Source organism: Carettochelys insculpta, chromosome 7 (assembly GCF_033958435.1).
Source record: "Carettochelys insculpta isolate YL-2023 chromosome 7, ASM3395843v1, whole genome shotgun sequence".
Taxonomy (NCBI): domain Eukaryota; kingdom Metazoa; phylum Chordata; order Testudines; family Carettochelyidae; genus Carettochelys; species Carettochelys insculpta.
Window position 1 is genome coordinate 71,529,657 of NC_134143.1, and position 13,866 is coordinate 71,543,522.

The following is a 13,866-nucleotide window of genomic DNA, read 5'->3' on the forward strand; positions in this document are numbered from 1 at the left end:
TCACTCATCCTATAACAAACAGCCCTGTAGTACTAGTTTTTAAGGTGCTACAGGACTGCTTATTATTTGTGAAGCTACAAGACTAACAGGGCTATACCTCTGAGACTATTCATCCACCATGTCTTTATTAATTCTCAGGGAAGTTAGTAAACGCCACTTTGGAGAAGGATTTTGTGGCCTATGTGTTCCCGTGGGATATTTAATGGCCTCTTCTGAACTTCATAATACATGTACTTGATATATCATTCCGGCAAGGGCAAGGTGTGCTGCCAGGACAGGCATAGCAATTTTAAAAACTACATTTCCGAGCATTGTTTGAGATTTCCCAGGCTTGGACACAGTCGCAACGTGACCTAGGCAAACCGTATAATTCCCCACCTGCGCCGCTGCGTGCTTAGCGCGCATGCGTACTGCCTCACTGGCCGCTCGGCGGCGCGGTGAACGAGGCAGAGGAGGCGTTGAGAACTACATTTCCCATCGCCCCTTCCCGCGCTTGGCCGCCCGTTACGCTGCAGCGCCCCCTCCCCCGCCACCATGGACATGGAGGTGGATGAAGGCTCAGTGGTCTCGGGCCTGTCCGGCGGGGACGGGCCGGGCGTGGGGCCGGGCGAGGAGGATCTGGAGGTCGGGGGCGCCCCGGGGTGCTCTGGGGCCGGCTCCCTCCAGTTCGATTTCGAGAGGAGCCGCTCTGACTCCAGCGGGGAGGAAGAGGAGGACGACGAGGAGGAGGAGCTGGAGGAAGAGGAGCTGGAGGGGGTTCCTGGGACCCGCTTTCGGGCCTGTCGAGAGGAGGAGCGGGACCTGGACTCGGACGCTGAGCGCGAGGTAACGGGGGAGGCATCAAAGTCAAGTCAGAGGCTGGACAGAGCAGGCAGTCCAGTCATGCCTCGAGATGAGGCCCTTGTGGCCACCAGCCACCCTACCCGACAGAGTTGGCATCTCCCAGCATGCTCTGCTCTGTCCACTTCATGAGGTGATACTCCCAGCATGCACTAGTCTGTCCTGCTTCATGAGGCAAAACTCCCAGCATGCACTAGTCTGTCCTGCTTCATGAGGCAAAACTCCCAGCATGCACTCCTGTGCCTTGAGGGCAGGGGAAGTGCCCCCATTTCATAAGGCAGGTAGTTCCCAGGATGCAGTTCCTGTGCTTGGAACACGGGAGATGTTCCCGCTACATGAGGCACTTCCCGCTTCATGAAGTGATACTCCCAGCATGCACCACTCTGTCTGGAGCATAGAGGAGGTGCTCCCTCCATCATGAGGTGATAGCTCCGGATATGTACCACTCTGCCTTAAACCCCAAGAGAGGTAGACTGTGTCAATTAGGACTAGCTGAGGGCAGCCTCTGCTCCAGCTCAAACTGAGAAAGGGGAGGGGACAACATGACTTTCTAATTTCCCTTTTCTGTTCATTCCCTCTGAAGCACCTGGTATTACTCACTATTGGAATACACTCATCCCTCGTTAAACGAGTATTTTCTCTTTACGAGTGCTCGCTTAAACGAGGGACACATATACTTACCTTTTGTTCACAAGACAAGTGAACTCCCCCCACTAATACGAGCCTTACCCCTCCACGCAGCTTCAACCCGCTGCATCCTGACCCTCCCACTGGCCCCGCACACCTAAACTACCACAACCTAACCCCGCCCCCCCAAGCCCTAAGCACCTGAACAACCACAGCCTAAAGCCCCCCACCGGCCCCGTGCACCTGAACCACCACAGCTTAACACCACCCCCCCACCAGCCCTGCACACCTGAACCGCCACAGCCTAACCTTCCCCCCCCACACACCTGCGGGCTCCCCACACCTGAACCGCCGCAGCCTAACACACACCCCCCCCCCGGCAAGCCCCACACACCTGAACCACCGCAACCTAAACCCCCTCGCTGGCTCCGCAGCCAACAAACCGCCACAACCTTAACAGCCCCCCTCCAGCCGACCCCACACAGCTAAACCGTTGCAGCCTAACCCCGCCAGCCTCACAGACCAAAACCATCGCAGCCTTAACTCCCAGCCAGCCCCACAAACCCAACCAGCAGCAGCCTGAACCCCACCCCCCCTTGTGGGCCCAACCCGCCACCATGTTTTAACCCTCCCTTTCACTCAAGTCCCCAAATTGCCTCCAGCCTTTAACCCCTCCCACAGGCTCCCCCCAACCCAAGGCTCGCTCATCTTTTAAAAGCAGTGCCACCTGGTGCCACTCGGAGCACGTGGAACCGATCAGATAGTTTTAAACATATTTTAATGGGAATTTAGTGTCCCTCTTATGAGTTTTCGCCTACGAGCAGAAAGTTGGAAACCAACTGTGCTTGTATAGCGAGGGATGAGTGTATAGGAGATTGGCTTACATTAAACGATACTAGAGAAGATGTTTCTGAGAGCTGCAACATAAGAATGTTGCCAGCCCAATTGCCATCTTGCCCAGTCACTTCCCAACATGTAGTACTTTATCTCTGTCAAAGACCTGCAGAAAGGCTGCCCGGATGAGACTAAAAGCTCATTGTGTAGCATGGCGCTTGGCTGTTGGGATCAAGATAGAACTCACCATGCTTAAAATGAAGGGGAAAAGCTGGATATCAGGAAGTTTGGAAAGCATGGGATTGCAATAGTTAAGATAAAATACAATGTCCTGGACGAGAGATTAACATATAGAGAGAGAATAAGCAGAGCTGAGCTTTTTGCAAAACCTGGATGCATGCAGTTAGAAAGAAGGCAGTCTGTCCAAGGTTTGATAGAGTGACCAAGAAGATGATGGCAGCCATGACAAAGGAGGACTTAGCTGGCATGGGAAGCAATAACCATGTAAGCCTATGGCCTCTGTTATATGGGAATATAACATGTAAACCAGATTACGGGGTCCCTTCTGGTTTTGGAATTGATGAGAATGGAGAATTAATGTTGATTGAAAGAAAGATGGAAGAAGTGAAGGGGTTAGAATGATGTTCAAGTGAAGGAAGTATGATGGTCATGAAACTTCAGAGATTTTTGGTAGGAGAAGGAATAGCTTGGTGTATTGGCCTTGTAAACCAGAGCTTGTGGGTTTGATCCTTGTCGAGGCCTCAAATGAGTTTTAGGATAACAGCTTTCATGTACCTATGGTCACCCTTAATGTGACTTGAGGCTGTGAAACTGCAGAAGATGGAGTGAGAAACTTTTTTTCTTTAATTTGTATTCTCAAACAATTTCAATTGTATTTATAGCGTGTGATAAATCTGTCCGAGCTGACACCATACATCTTGTGTTCCATCTGCAAAGGCTATTTTATAGATGCCACAACGATTACAGAGTGTCTTCATACGTGTAAGTCTCCATGTTGTCCTTTTTAAGAATTTAATTTCAAATGTAGAGAGAAATCAGCTTACTAAAACATCATGAATGAGATTTACATGTTCTCATAAAAGGGAATTGCCTGTCTAAAATTACTGTATTCACTGCTTATTCCTTTCACTGGGGTAAGGGCTCTTGAGTACTTCTGAGAGATCAATGGAAAGTTTTTGTCTGTTGCAGACTCAGAAATGCTTGCTTTCCATTGGTATTGCTCTGGTTACTGTCCTAGCAAAATAGAAGTCTTGACCATCTCTCTTATTCCAATGGAAGTCTTAACTGTGAATGTTCAAGATAGCTCTGCGGGAGGTCCATAAAAGCAATGGCAGACAGATCAATGTATACAATAATCGGACAAAGCTGTTAGTAATTTGTCAAAAAGGCTGTGTCTAAATTGCCGACAGTTCTGTCAGGAGAGACTTTTCTGACATTTGGCCCATCCACGTGGAGTCAAATGTTGGAAGAATCCCTATGTCGAGACATCCCTTCTTCCTCCGAGGAAGAATAAGGTGTACAAAGATTTCAACAGAACACTCCCAACAGGCAGATCCCTTCCGAGAGATCTGCAGTCTGGATGTATACTCTGTCAACAAAACTTCTGGCTTTGTTGACAGAAGCCTACAGTCTAGACCTAGTCTAACTTATAACAGACAATAAGGTTGTATGCTGTTTTGAAATACAAAGGAAAGCTGTAGGATACCTTGAAAAGAAGAATGGATTCAAGTTAAAAATTCATGCCAAACTGATCCTGAGTTTAAATTCACTCAATTGTTAATGTCTCCAACGTGTGAAAAGTTCACATAAAAATTACATTGACTTAATTAATTTTGTGTAATTTGTTTTCCTGTACTTATTGTTGTCTGAGTGCTATCTCAAACTAATTATTCTTCCTGAATTACCTCCAGTGAACATTTCTTACGATATAATGGGCTTTTTAATTTTTTTCTATACAGTCTGCAAAAGCTGCATAGTAAGACATTTTTACTACAGTAACAGATGTCCAAAATGCAACATTGTTGTACATCAGACACAGCCTCTTTATAATATCAGGTAATAAAAGTGTCTCAGTTATTACTATCAGTTTATTTTGTTATAAATAACACCGTTTAAAACATTTTTATTTCCTTGTAAAATTTTAGACTTGTGTGTATTTTTCAAGTGGCACATGATCTTTGGTTATTGAAGTTGAAAGAACAGTTTAAAAGCTAATTTACTGTATGATAGATACTCTTTGTTTACATATGCTGTACTTGGTTCTGTCTCGAATCACTTTTATTTTCTGCATGTCACTCACTAGCACAATGCTGCTGGTCATGTTAAATCGAAACCTTGACACTTAATCTTCCATTAGGCTTTGTTGAACTTACACCAATGGTTCTCAAAGTGTGGTTGGCAGGCCGTGACCACCTTGCAGATGGGTTGCAGGTTTGGGGCTTGCTCTTCTCCCTTCCTCGCTGCACTGGGAAGCCCATACTGGCACTCCAGTCCCACAGCCCCCGCTTATGAGGCTGCAGCACCAGTGCCAGCTTCCTACTGTGAGGGGCAGGGAGCTCTGAGGTGCACAGGCCAGATCCAATTTAAGATTAAGTGGCTCTGCACAATGCTGCTATCATCCACAGAGCTGGGGGGAGCAGATGCTCAGGAAGCTGCTTGTTGGGACTCTTTCCTCTCTGCTGTTATTGGCCAGAATCCAGCCAATGGGAGCAGCATAGGGTGGTGTCTGAGAGTACTGTAGGATGTGGAGTCAAGTAAGTACCATCACCCCCCTTGTGCCCAGGTCCTGGACCCCCATCACCCTCGTGCACCCCTTCCCACTGAGACCCTGTCCCCCACACTGTTCTTGCACACCCACAAGACTGCAACCCTCCTACATCCCCACCACCTTTCTACTTCTGCACTTTCCCTCCCAACCAGACCCTTAGCCCCCTACCCTGCTCCTGCATTCTCCCTCCCTACCACATCCACAATCTGCTCCTGCATCCCCTCTTCAACCCTGCCTCTCTTCCAGACTCCATCCCACTCTACCCTCCCTCTTTCCCAGACTTCCCACCCGGCTCCTGCACGTTCCCTCCTGCTCAGATCCTACACCCCCAATCCCACCTATACTGCTCATTGGCAGCCCCCTTCTGCACACTAAATTCCTCATTTTTGCCTCACCCCAGGGCCTAGGGTGGCCCATCAAGGTTTGTGTTGAGCGGGTTGGTCTTCTGGCAAAAAAGTTTGAGAACCAGTGAGTTATACGTAACCAGACTTGTGGGCCTAAATACTTATCATGAGCTTTGAAAAATACACTGCAGATTTCTTCTTTGTTCCCTGAAGATGCATTTTCAGTCTGAGGTTTGGTTACCTGAGGTGCTATAGACACGAGCTGAATGCAGACAGACAGAGTTAAATTCTCCATCTGTAACTTTCTTGTTGGCATGTACAGTTTTCAGCAATATATTTAGCTTCTCTACAAAAACGTTATGATTAATATAAGTATTTTATATTACATCCAAAAGATATTCTTATCTGTTAAAGCATGTTTTTAATTTACAAACTGTTCAGTAACTTATTATGTGAATGTGTGCAGCCTAACTAAGGATCATTCCCTTTCTTTCCTTAGGTTGGATCGACAATTACAAGACATAGTGTATAAATTAGTTGTCAATCTGGAGGAAAGTAAGTCTATTTTCACTTCATTACCATCCTGTTATCCTAATTAAACAGGAAGGAATTGTACAAACAAGTTGATAGCTGCTTCAGTTTAGAACACTGTAATTCTGCATTTCAGCTCCTTGAAAATTTTGAATTTACATGTTTTTAGTAAATATTAGCTTTGTGTTGTCCATACATCTTATTCACCACACAGATTGTTTCTTTGTTTGTTTTTCATCAAGCAGCTAAGATATTATTACATGCAGTCCATGAACACAGTGAAACTTTTTTTCTCCTGACAAAATGTAGGTCACACACTATAGTCACTGTGATGGAGTCATTAGTGATTCGACAGTTAAGCTTCTATTGGAATTTGTAAAATCTTTGCATACCAATTTCAAGTAATTCTATGTAATTTCCAGGCCTTCTAGACAAAACTTCATACGCTACCAATCCAGGGAACGATTTAATGGTCCATAATATCTTTTTCCTCGTGGATTTATTAACATGTTCCCTCTTTTGAAATTTAGACCTAATGGTAGCTTTTGAGGGGTTTATGTATTTGTTTTGCTCCTTACAGCTAAAGAACCATAGTTGCCAGAAACTCCAGCCATCATCCCTCATGTCCACACATTTTTAAATGCACTGGGGGGTAAGTCAGGAGAACGGTTTAAGATCCTGAGTGCACAAAGCACCATTTCAGTGGGAAGTGTGATCATACAGAAATTAGGTGTCATGATTTTGGAGTGGCTGTATCATTGACTGCCATTGTGGCCTACTCAGGATATGCCCTTTAAAATTTCAGGTTTCAAGCTGACACCTCCCTCTGGTAAGGTCTCACACTCTTCCCACCAAAAGAAAAAAGCAGTCATGTAGCACTTCAAAGACTAACAAAACAATTTATTAGGTGATGAGCTTTTGTGGGACAGACCCACTTCTTCAGATCTGTAGCCTTACCAGAACAGACTCAATATAAAAAGCACAGAGGTCCAAAAATTGTTATCAAGGTTGACAAATCATAAAAATTGTTATCAAGGTTGGCAAATCAGATAGAACTGCAGAAAGAGGAGGGTAAGGGGTGGAGAAGTTAAATGTTAGGTCAAACATCAAAATACATGGAAGAGTTCTTATTGTGGGTCAGGTAATTGCTGTGCCTGTTCAAATCCAAGTGTTAATGTGTCAACTCTGAATATGAATGTTAGTTCTGAACATTCTCTCTGTAAACAGTTGTTAAAGTCTCTTTTCTCCAGGACACAGACTCTCAGGTCTTTAACAGACTGGCCCACTCCATTAAAGTGCTGGCTATACAGAGAATTCTCCTGTTCCTCAACTAATGTCATATGTGCCACCATATGCCAGCAATGCCCACACAGTGTATATATTGGTCAAACTGTAAACACTCTTCACCAAAAAATGAATGGACGCAGAGCAGACATCAAACATTTCCAAATACACAAACCTGTCAGTCAGCACTTTAATGGAATGGACCGTTCTGTTAAAGATCTGAGAGTTTGTGTCCTGGAGAAAAGAGACTTTAACAACCATCTACAGATATGAATGTTTGTTCTGAACATTCTATTCAAAGTCAACACATTAACACTTGATTTGAATAGGGACAGCAATTACATGACCCATTATAAGGACTCTTTCACATACTTTGATGTTTGACCTAACATTTAACTTCCCCGCCCCTCACCCCTGTCTTTCTGCTCTTCTATCTGATTTGCCAACCTTGATAACAATTTTTGGACCTCGGTGCTTTATATATTGAGTCTGTTCTGGTAAGGCTATAGATCTGAAGAAGTGGGTCTGTCCCACGAAAGCTCACCACCTAATTAATTATTTTGTTGATGTGCTTTTTTGTTTTGATAGAATACAGACTAACATGGCTATCTCTCCGTTACTGTTCTTCCCACCAGGCATTTAGGCTGGTAGCCCCATTGCACTTCATTATGTTTATCCTGGTAGGCTCAACTAGGAGTCCAGACTGTGCTCTTTGCTTTCCCTCCAAGGTAAAAGACCCCAGTGTGTGCTCACATTGCCAGTAGCCAAATAGCTCTGTCAAAACAGAATACCTTTATTCATGAACAAAAGCAAACTGAGAAAACTCATACAATGATAAGATGGTCTAAACACATACCAACTGTATCAGAAGTTGCCAGTTTTTCCCTTTGGGGGAGTCTGACAGGTCAAACCTATTGCAATCCTTTAACAGGTCTCTTTGGACAAAAGTCTGGATAGAAAGTAAGTTCATACTTTGTACCATAAGTGAGGGTTTTTTTTTTTTCCTCTGCATCTCTTGAAGCCAGCCTGGGTCAATATCTCTTAACACACACATCCCACAGTGGTATTTTTATGGAGCTCTTTACGCTCTCAAGGATGGAAGTCATCACTGCGTTCTGCTCTTCGTTCTTGGAGGAGTTACAAAAACTTTCACCTATGGACTAGAGTACAGTCCCTAGCCCACAATAATACATAGAATCTTTGTAACGTTAGTACAGTAGTCATCTCAGATACTGTATGTAGTTGCTATATCTGTCACACTAGTAGGCATCCTTCAGTCTGCATAGACTATGGATCGCGCCCTTTAATGTTTCAATTGAGGACTTCATTTACAGCGTTTACTGTGACTATGAAGACCCACACGAGAGTGACAGTCCTTGCTGCATCTCTTGCAGATGTGGTGGGTGTCTGGCAAATCCTTAGTGTGCTTTCTGTGCGCTCGCTTCTCCTCTGCTAGCTGTCTGATCCTCATCTCACCCTTCTGAAGGCCCTTGTGTAACCCCTGCCTCCATCTGCTGCGGTCATCTGCTAGTTCTTCCCAGTTGTCCAGCTCGACGTCTCTCTTGCAGACATCTTTGTAGCACAACTGGGGGCGTCCAGGAGGTCTTTTGCCAGAGGCTAGCTCGCCATACAGGATGTCTTTTGGAATCCTTCCATGTCACACTGAGGGCTTGTCTACACTACAAAATTAAGTCAACTTCAATTACATCAATGTACAGCTGTCCTCCCCACCCCCTGCTCAAAGATATCAGCTGAATGCTGGCACACCACTCCACAGAGCCTTGAGAGCTGAGGGGAAGAGCCACACTGTGGTCTGGGTGGCACTAAGGGCTGACTGCCCTTGGCCCTGACCATTCCAGGAGTGCAGAGATGAACCCCTCCCACACCTCACCCAAGGGTGCACGGTGGCTGTCAGCCCCACTGTCCTCTCCCCATCCCCACAAGTCTCTCACCAACAAGCAACAGCGAGGCTCTTGGGTTGTCAGTGCTGGCACAGGGGAAGGTTCACAGCTGTGAACCTATGACCTCAGCAGTCAGCACCTGTGGAATGGGGAATGCCCCAGCTGTCTACCCCAACAGCTAATGTAAGTAATTCAGTCCACGTAGCCACTGATTGCCTGTCAGCATATGCATGATACCACCTCAGAAGGTGGATTTTCTGTGTTGGTGTAGCAGGCTCTTAAACCTCATTATAGTGTAGATACTGACATAATTAGGTCAATGTAAATAGCCTTATGTCAACCTAACTATAGATCACACCAAGCCTATCCTATTTTTCATCTCATGCCAGTGCCCACTTTGCTTTCCCCTTTTATCTGAGTGCTCTTGTGAGAAATTGGATATGTGTATTTTGGTTGGTCATATTGTAATTGAAAGAGTATGTGCTGAAGAATCTGAGTGCATTTGAGTAGTATGATGCTTGGTGGGGGTAAGACATGTGGGTTGGGACTGGTGTGGATATAAATGATGGATGAGACTGGTAAATTATTTGCTATTCAGAGAATACCCTAATAGTGAAGAGTGCTCAACTGAAATCTCTATGAGCCAACATAGTAATGTAATGTGGTGTGGTGTAATGATACTATATTAATTTTCAGGCATTATCTGGTTAAATGCGTGTGACCATTTGCCATCTGGGGTGTCTCTGGAATGCTTTGTGTGCTAGTATGCATCATGGATGATCATCTGTATCGGCCAGAAGTGCCATTAAAATATGAGGCCTTTTTACATATGTACAGTAACAGAAGTCAACAAACTGTTGAAAGCTGTTAAGGAAAAGAAGTCAAACTGTTAAAAGCTGTTGAAGCAACATATTTGTTTCTCAGGCGTGATTAAGCTAAGGAATAGCATGCGGCATTTGGTATAAAAATAAAATATCCTGTGGCAGTTTCCCAAATCCTGGTTGTATTTGCTAATATACTTCATTAGAGACAAATCATATTAAACTATAAACCACTCAGGAGTTTGCTGATCCACTAGTACTGGGAAGCCCCTGCTAATGGTAATTGGAATTGTTCCAGTAAATTCTTTAGGCATCTGTTGGAAACAACCCAGACATACTATATAGTATTGGCCATAAGTAATAAAGCTCAGCTTATGCTGTGTACTTTTTTTTCCCCCCCCCCAGGAGAGAAAAAGCAGATGCATGATTTCTATAAAGAAAGGGGCCTAGAAGTACCCAAACCTGGTGAGTTTATAATTTACTGTGGGGGAATAAGTACAATATTACAAAAAGAGGAAAAAAGACTACTGCTTGGAAGTTATGTTTTGAAATAGTGGTTTGCTTTTGGAAGAAATGCAGCAGCAACAGAGGCTGTGTCTATACAGGCAAGTTCTTCTGGAAGAATGTGACACTCTTCCAGAAAATACTGGGAGCGTCTACACACAAAAGAGGTTCTTCCGGAAAGAATCTGAAAGAATGTAGCGCCTCTTCTGGAGTCCCATTTCAGGAAGAGCACCCTCCTCCAGAAGAATCTTCTGGAAGAAAGTGCGTGTAGACACTCTGCAAGCCCCTCTTCTGAAAGAACAGTCCGCCATGGTGCCAGCTGCAGGGAGTGCGGAAGCATGATACACAGCACCATGATCCAGTCCCATGCTCCTGCTGCCCTTAAAGTGGCAGGGAGTCCTGGAACCCTTATCACACTAAGGCCACTGTGTTGCACGAGCAGAGATGCAAGCCAGGTGCCAGCATGTCTCCACACCCTCCCCTGGGGCAGGCACCCACACCCCTGGCCCACTCCATGGACAACACGTCAGCCTTGCAATGCAGAGGGGCCATGCTGGGAGATGGACATGGGCCCACATGTCCCGTCCCATGACCACCCCATGCATGGCATCCTCGTCATCGCGAGGCCCTAGGCGTCATTGACCTGTCACGCCACCAGCAAGGCCACCCACTGTGATGGACTTACCAGGAAAGCATCTGGCACATATCATATCTCTTGTGGTGGGCTGGGATGGGGTGGGCATATGCTTGTGGTGGGATGGGGTGGGCATATGCCCATGCCCTGACCCCAGTGGTCCCACTCAGGAGCACCACCCCAGCACTCAGGCATGCCTGCATACAACATCCAACACCTGTATCCACAGACAGTGCTGCAAGCCACACATCTGCGTGGATGGGCTTGGGAACCAACTGGCCACACACACCCCACTCCCCCCCCTGCCCCATGCAGGGACCCCTGTCTCTGGATGACCTCCCTGCCCGCCAGCTCGTTCCCTGGGGTGGGGGCACAGCCCTTGATGCCCAGCTGCAGGAACGGCACACTGTCTCCCCCCCACCCACCCCTCCCTACAACTGTACCACCCAAGGGCCAGGTGGGACCCACTTCACTGCTGGACATGTCCAGCCCTGGCCATTGCACTAGGACACAAGCACACTGGCACAGCAAAACCACACCACCCGTGATCGGCTGTGTCCACAACAGGACACACCATCATCCCAGCTGCCCCTGAGACGCAGAGAATGCCATCTACACACCCATACCCCAGCAGCAGAAACAGCTCCTGCAGGACCTGCTGTATTATCACCAGGCCAACCTGGGCTGCCGGTGGGAGGTCTGCGGAGACATCATGGACGTATCTCCCCCGCCAACCCCACAGGGCCTGCAGGATGAGCCGGCTCAGCTCCCTGCTCCTCTAGACACCTCTTTTGGTGCCCCACTCACCTACGAGGCACCCACTGCCTTGCCCCTCGCAGGCCTCCCTCCGCACAACTCCCCGTGACCTGCAGCATGGCCCAGCTGGGCCCTGACTAGGCCAATACATGTCCCCTGACCACCACTTCCCTGCATCCCTATCCACGTCCCTTGCCACCCCTAATGTGGACAGGGCTCCCCTATGCATAGGTAGGAGAGAATGGTGCAGCTCAACAACATTGTGCTTGCTTCAACTAGATCATTTATCCTTCACGAAGCTCTAGCTAAGTCATCTACATTATTCAGTGCTCTGAAAGGTCCATCACAGGAATGTATGGAAACCCTGTTCAGGTACCCAGCACCTTCAAGTCCCTTGTTTCTAGTTTGGTGGGGGTGGGCAAGGGAAGGTTGGCTGGGGGTTGGGAGGGGTGTAGTAGTGCAGTGGCCGGTGGCCCTGAGGCCCTCAGCTGCCTGGGGACTGCTCACAGGGGCTTGTGGGCAAACTCCTGCCTGCAGGCATCCTAAATGCAGAGCCTCACAAGGTCAACCCAGTGGCCAGGGGCCGCCTCAGGCTTCTGTTAGCCTGGTATGGCCTCGTCCAGCCAGGCCTGGGGGAAGAGGCCCTCCCTGCCCTTGGTGAGCTCCTGCAGGATGCAGCAGGCCTCCGTGACCTGGGAGATGTCCTCCACCCTCACATGCATGATGTCAGGAGGCTCCTAAATTTCACCTGCAAGTGGGCAAAGGCACACTTCATAAGGGAGAGTGCCTGGGCCAGGCATCCATTGAAGAGCACCTGGGGGTGGTCAGGGCACCCCGTGTAAGGCCTCATCAGCCACAACAGCAGGGGCAGGCCACACACAGGGGTATGCTTATGTCCCCAACCATGCACTCATGCTGCAGGATGTAGGTCCTGGCCTCCATCCTGTGGTACAGGCTGGAGGTCTTGAACAGGCGCACCTTGTGGGCCAAGCCCAGGCTAACCACGCAGATGTCCATAAAGTGACCCCAATGGTCCACCAGCACCTGCAGCACAACGGTGTGACAGCCATGTGGTTCACATAGCGGTCAGGGTACCAGTCCAGGACACGGATGGCAATGTGCATTATGTGGAGTACGCCGAAGCAGTCGGGGAAGCCAAGGCCAGCAAACCCTGCGGCTACCTTGTCCAAGTCCCTGACGTGCATGAGCCCCCAGAGCAGCACCTGGCTGATGGTCTCCATGACCTATGGGAGATGGAGGGCAGACACGCCTGTAACTGTGCATGCAGCTGCCCTTGCCCCCTCCCAGCCCCGCCACCCATGGACTCTCTGGGAAAACACATCCCACCCCCCCAGTGGCGAAGCCCTTCTGACAGCAAGCCTGGGTCCAGCGAGGGCGGCTTGGTCACCTGGGGCCAGGCCTCACCACCCCCTTTCCTTCCTGGTGTGAGGGCTGCATGGGGAGCATTTCTTACCACATGGAGGGTGGTACCTATAGTCTTGCTCACTCCAAACTGCCAGCCCCAGCCTGGTAGATGTGTGTGGTGGCAAGTCTCCAGATGGTGACCCACTTCTGCATGGTGACCGCAGGCTGCATGCAGGTGTCCTGGTGATGAAAGCTAGGGGCAAGGCACCTACAGAGTTCCATGAAGGTGTCCCGCCTCATGCGGAAACTCCTCAGCCAGCACTCATTGTCCCACTCGTGGAGTGCCGCCTGGTCCCACCCGGCAGAGCCAGCCGTGGGGCTGCAACCGCAGCTGCTGGGCACAGGTGCGTGGTGGGGGACGGAGTGGTGACTCGGGGTACCAGCACATTCATCAGCACCCGGAACATGTGGACAGTGGCGGTCATGAGGAAGGCCAGCAGCCAGGTCAGGGCGTATAGGTAGACATGGGGAGGCTGGGGGTCCATGCCTCTGGGGCCGAGGGCTGAGCAGTGTGCAATGCCTTGCTTTCCCTGAAAGGAGCAGACTGCTCCGCTGACCTTTGGAATGCGCAGGATGT

At 48.3% G+C, this 13,866-nt stretch overlaps 1 protein-coding gene across 4 annotated transcripts in view; it reads left to right on the forward strand.

Moving 5' to 3' along the window:
• Positions 1-466: 466 nt before the first annotated feature.
• PCGF6 (polycomb group ring finger 6) overlaps positions 467-13,866 on the forward strand; it is a 75,103-nt gene continuing 61,703 nt past the window's right edge. Inside the window, exons 1-5 of one of the 4 annotated variants that reach the window (XR_012646200.1) lie at positions 467-825; positions 3,204-3,303; positions 4,281-4,377; positions 5,933-5,988; positions 10,376-10,435. Coding sequence is in view for 2 of the 4 variants with exons in the window: in XM_074999243.1 (XP_074855344.1) it covers positions 535-825; positions 3,204-3,303; positions 4,281-4,377; positions 5,933-5,988; positions 10,376-10,435 (604 nt within the window). In the remaining 2 variants the exon portion in view is untranslated. The remainder of the gene's footprint in view (positions 826-3,203; positions 3,304-4,280; positions 4,378-5,932; positions 5,989-10,375; positions 10,436-13,866) is intronic. The other 3 variants (XR_012646201.1, XM_074999243.1, XM_074999242.1) reach the window with 3 other exon arrangements.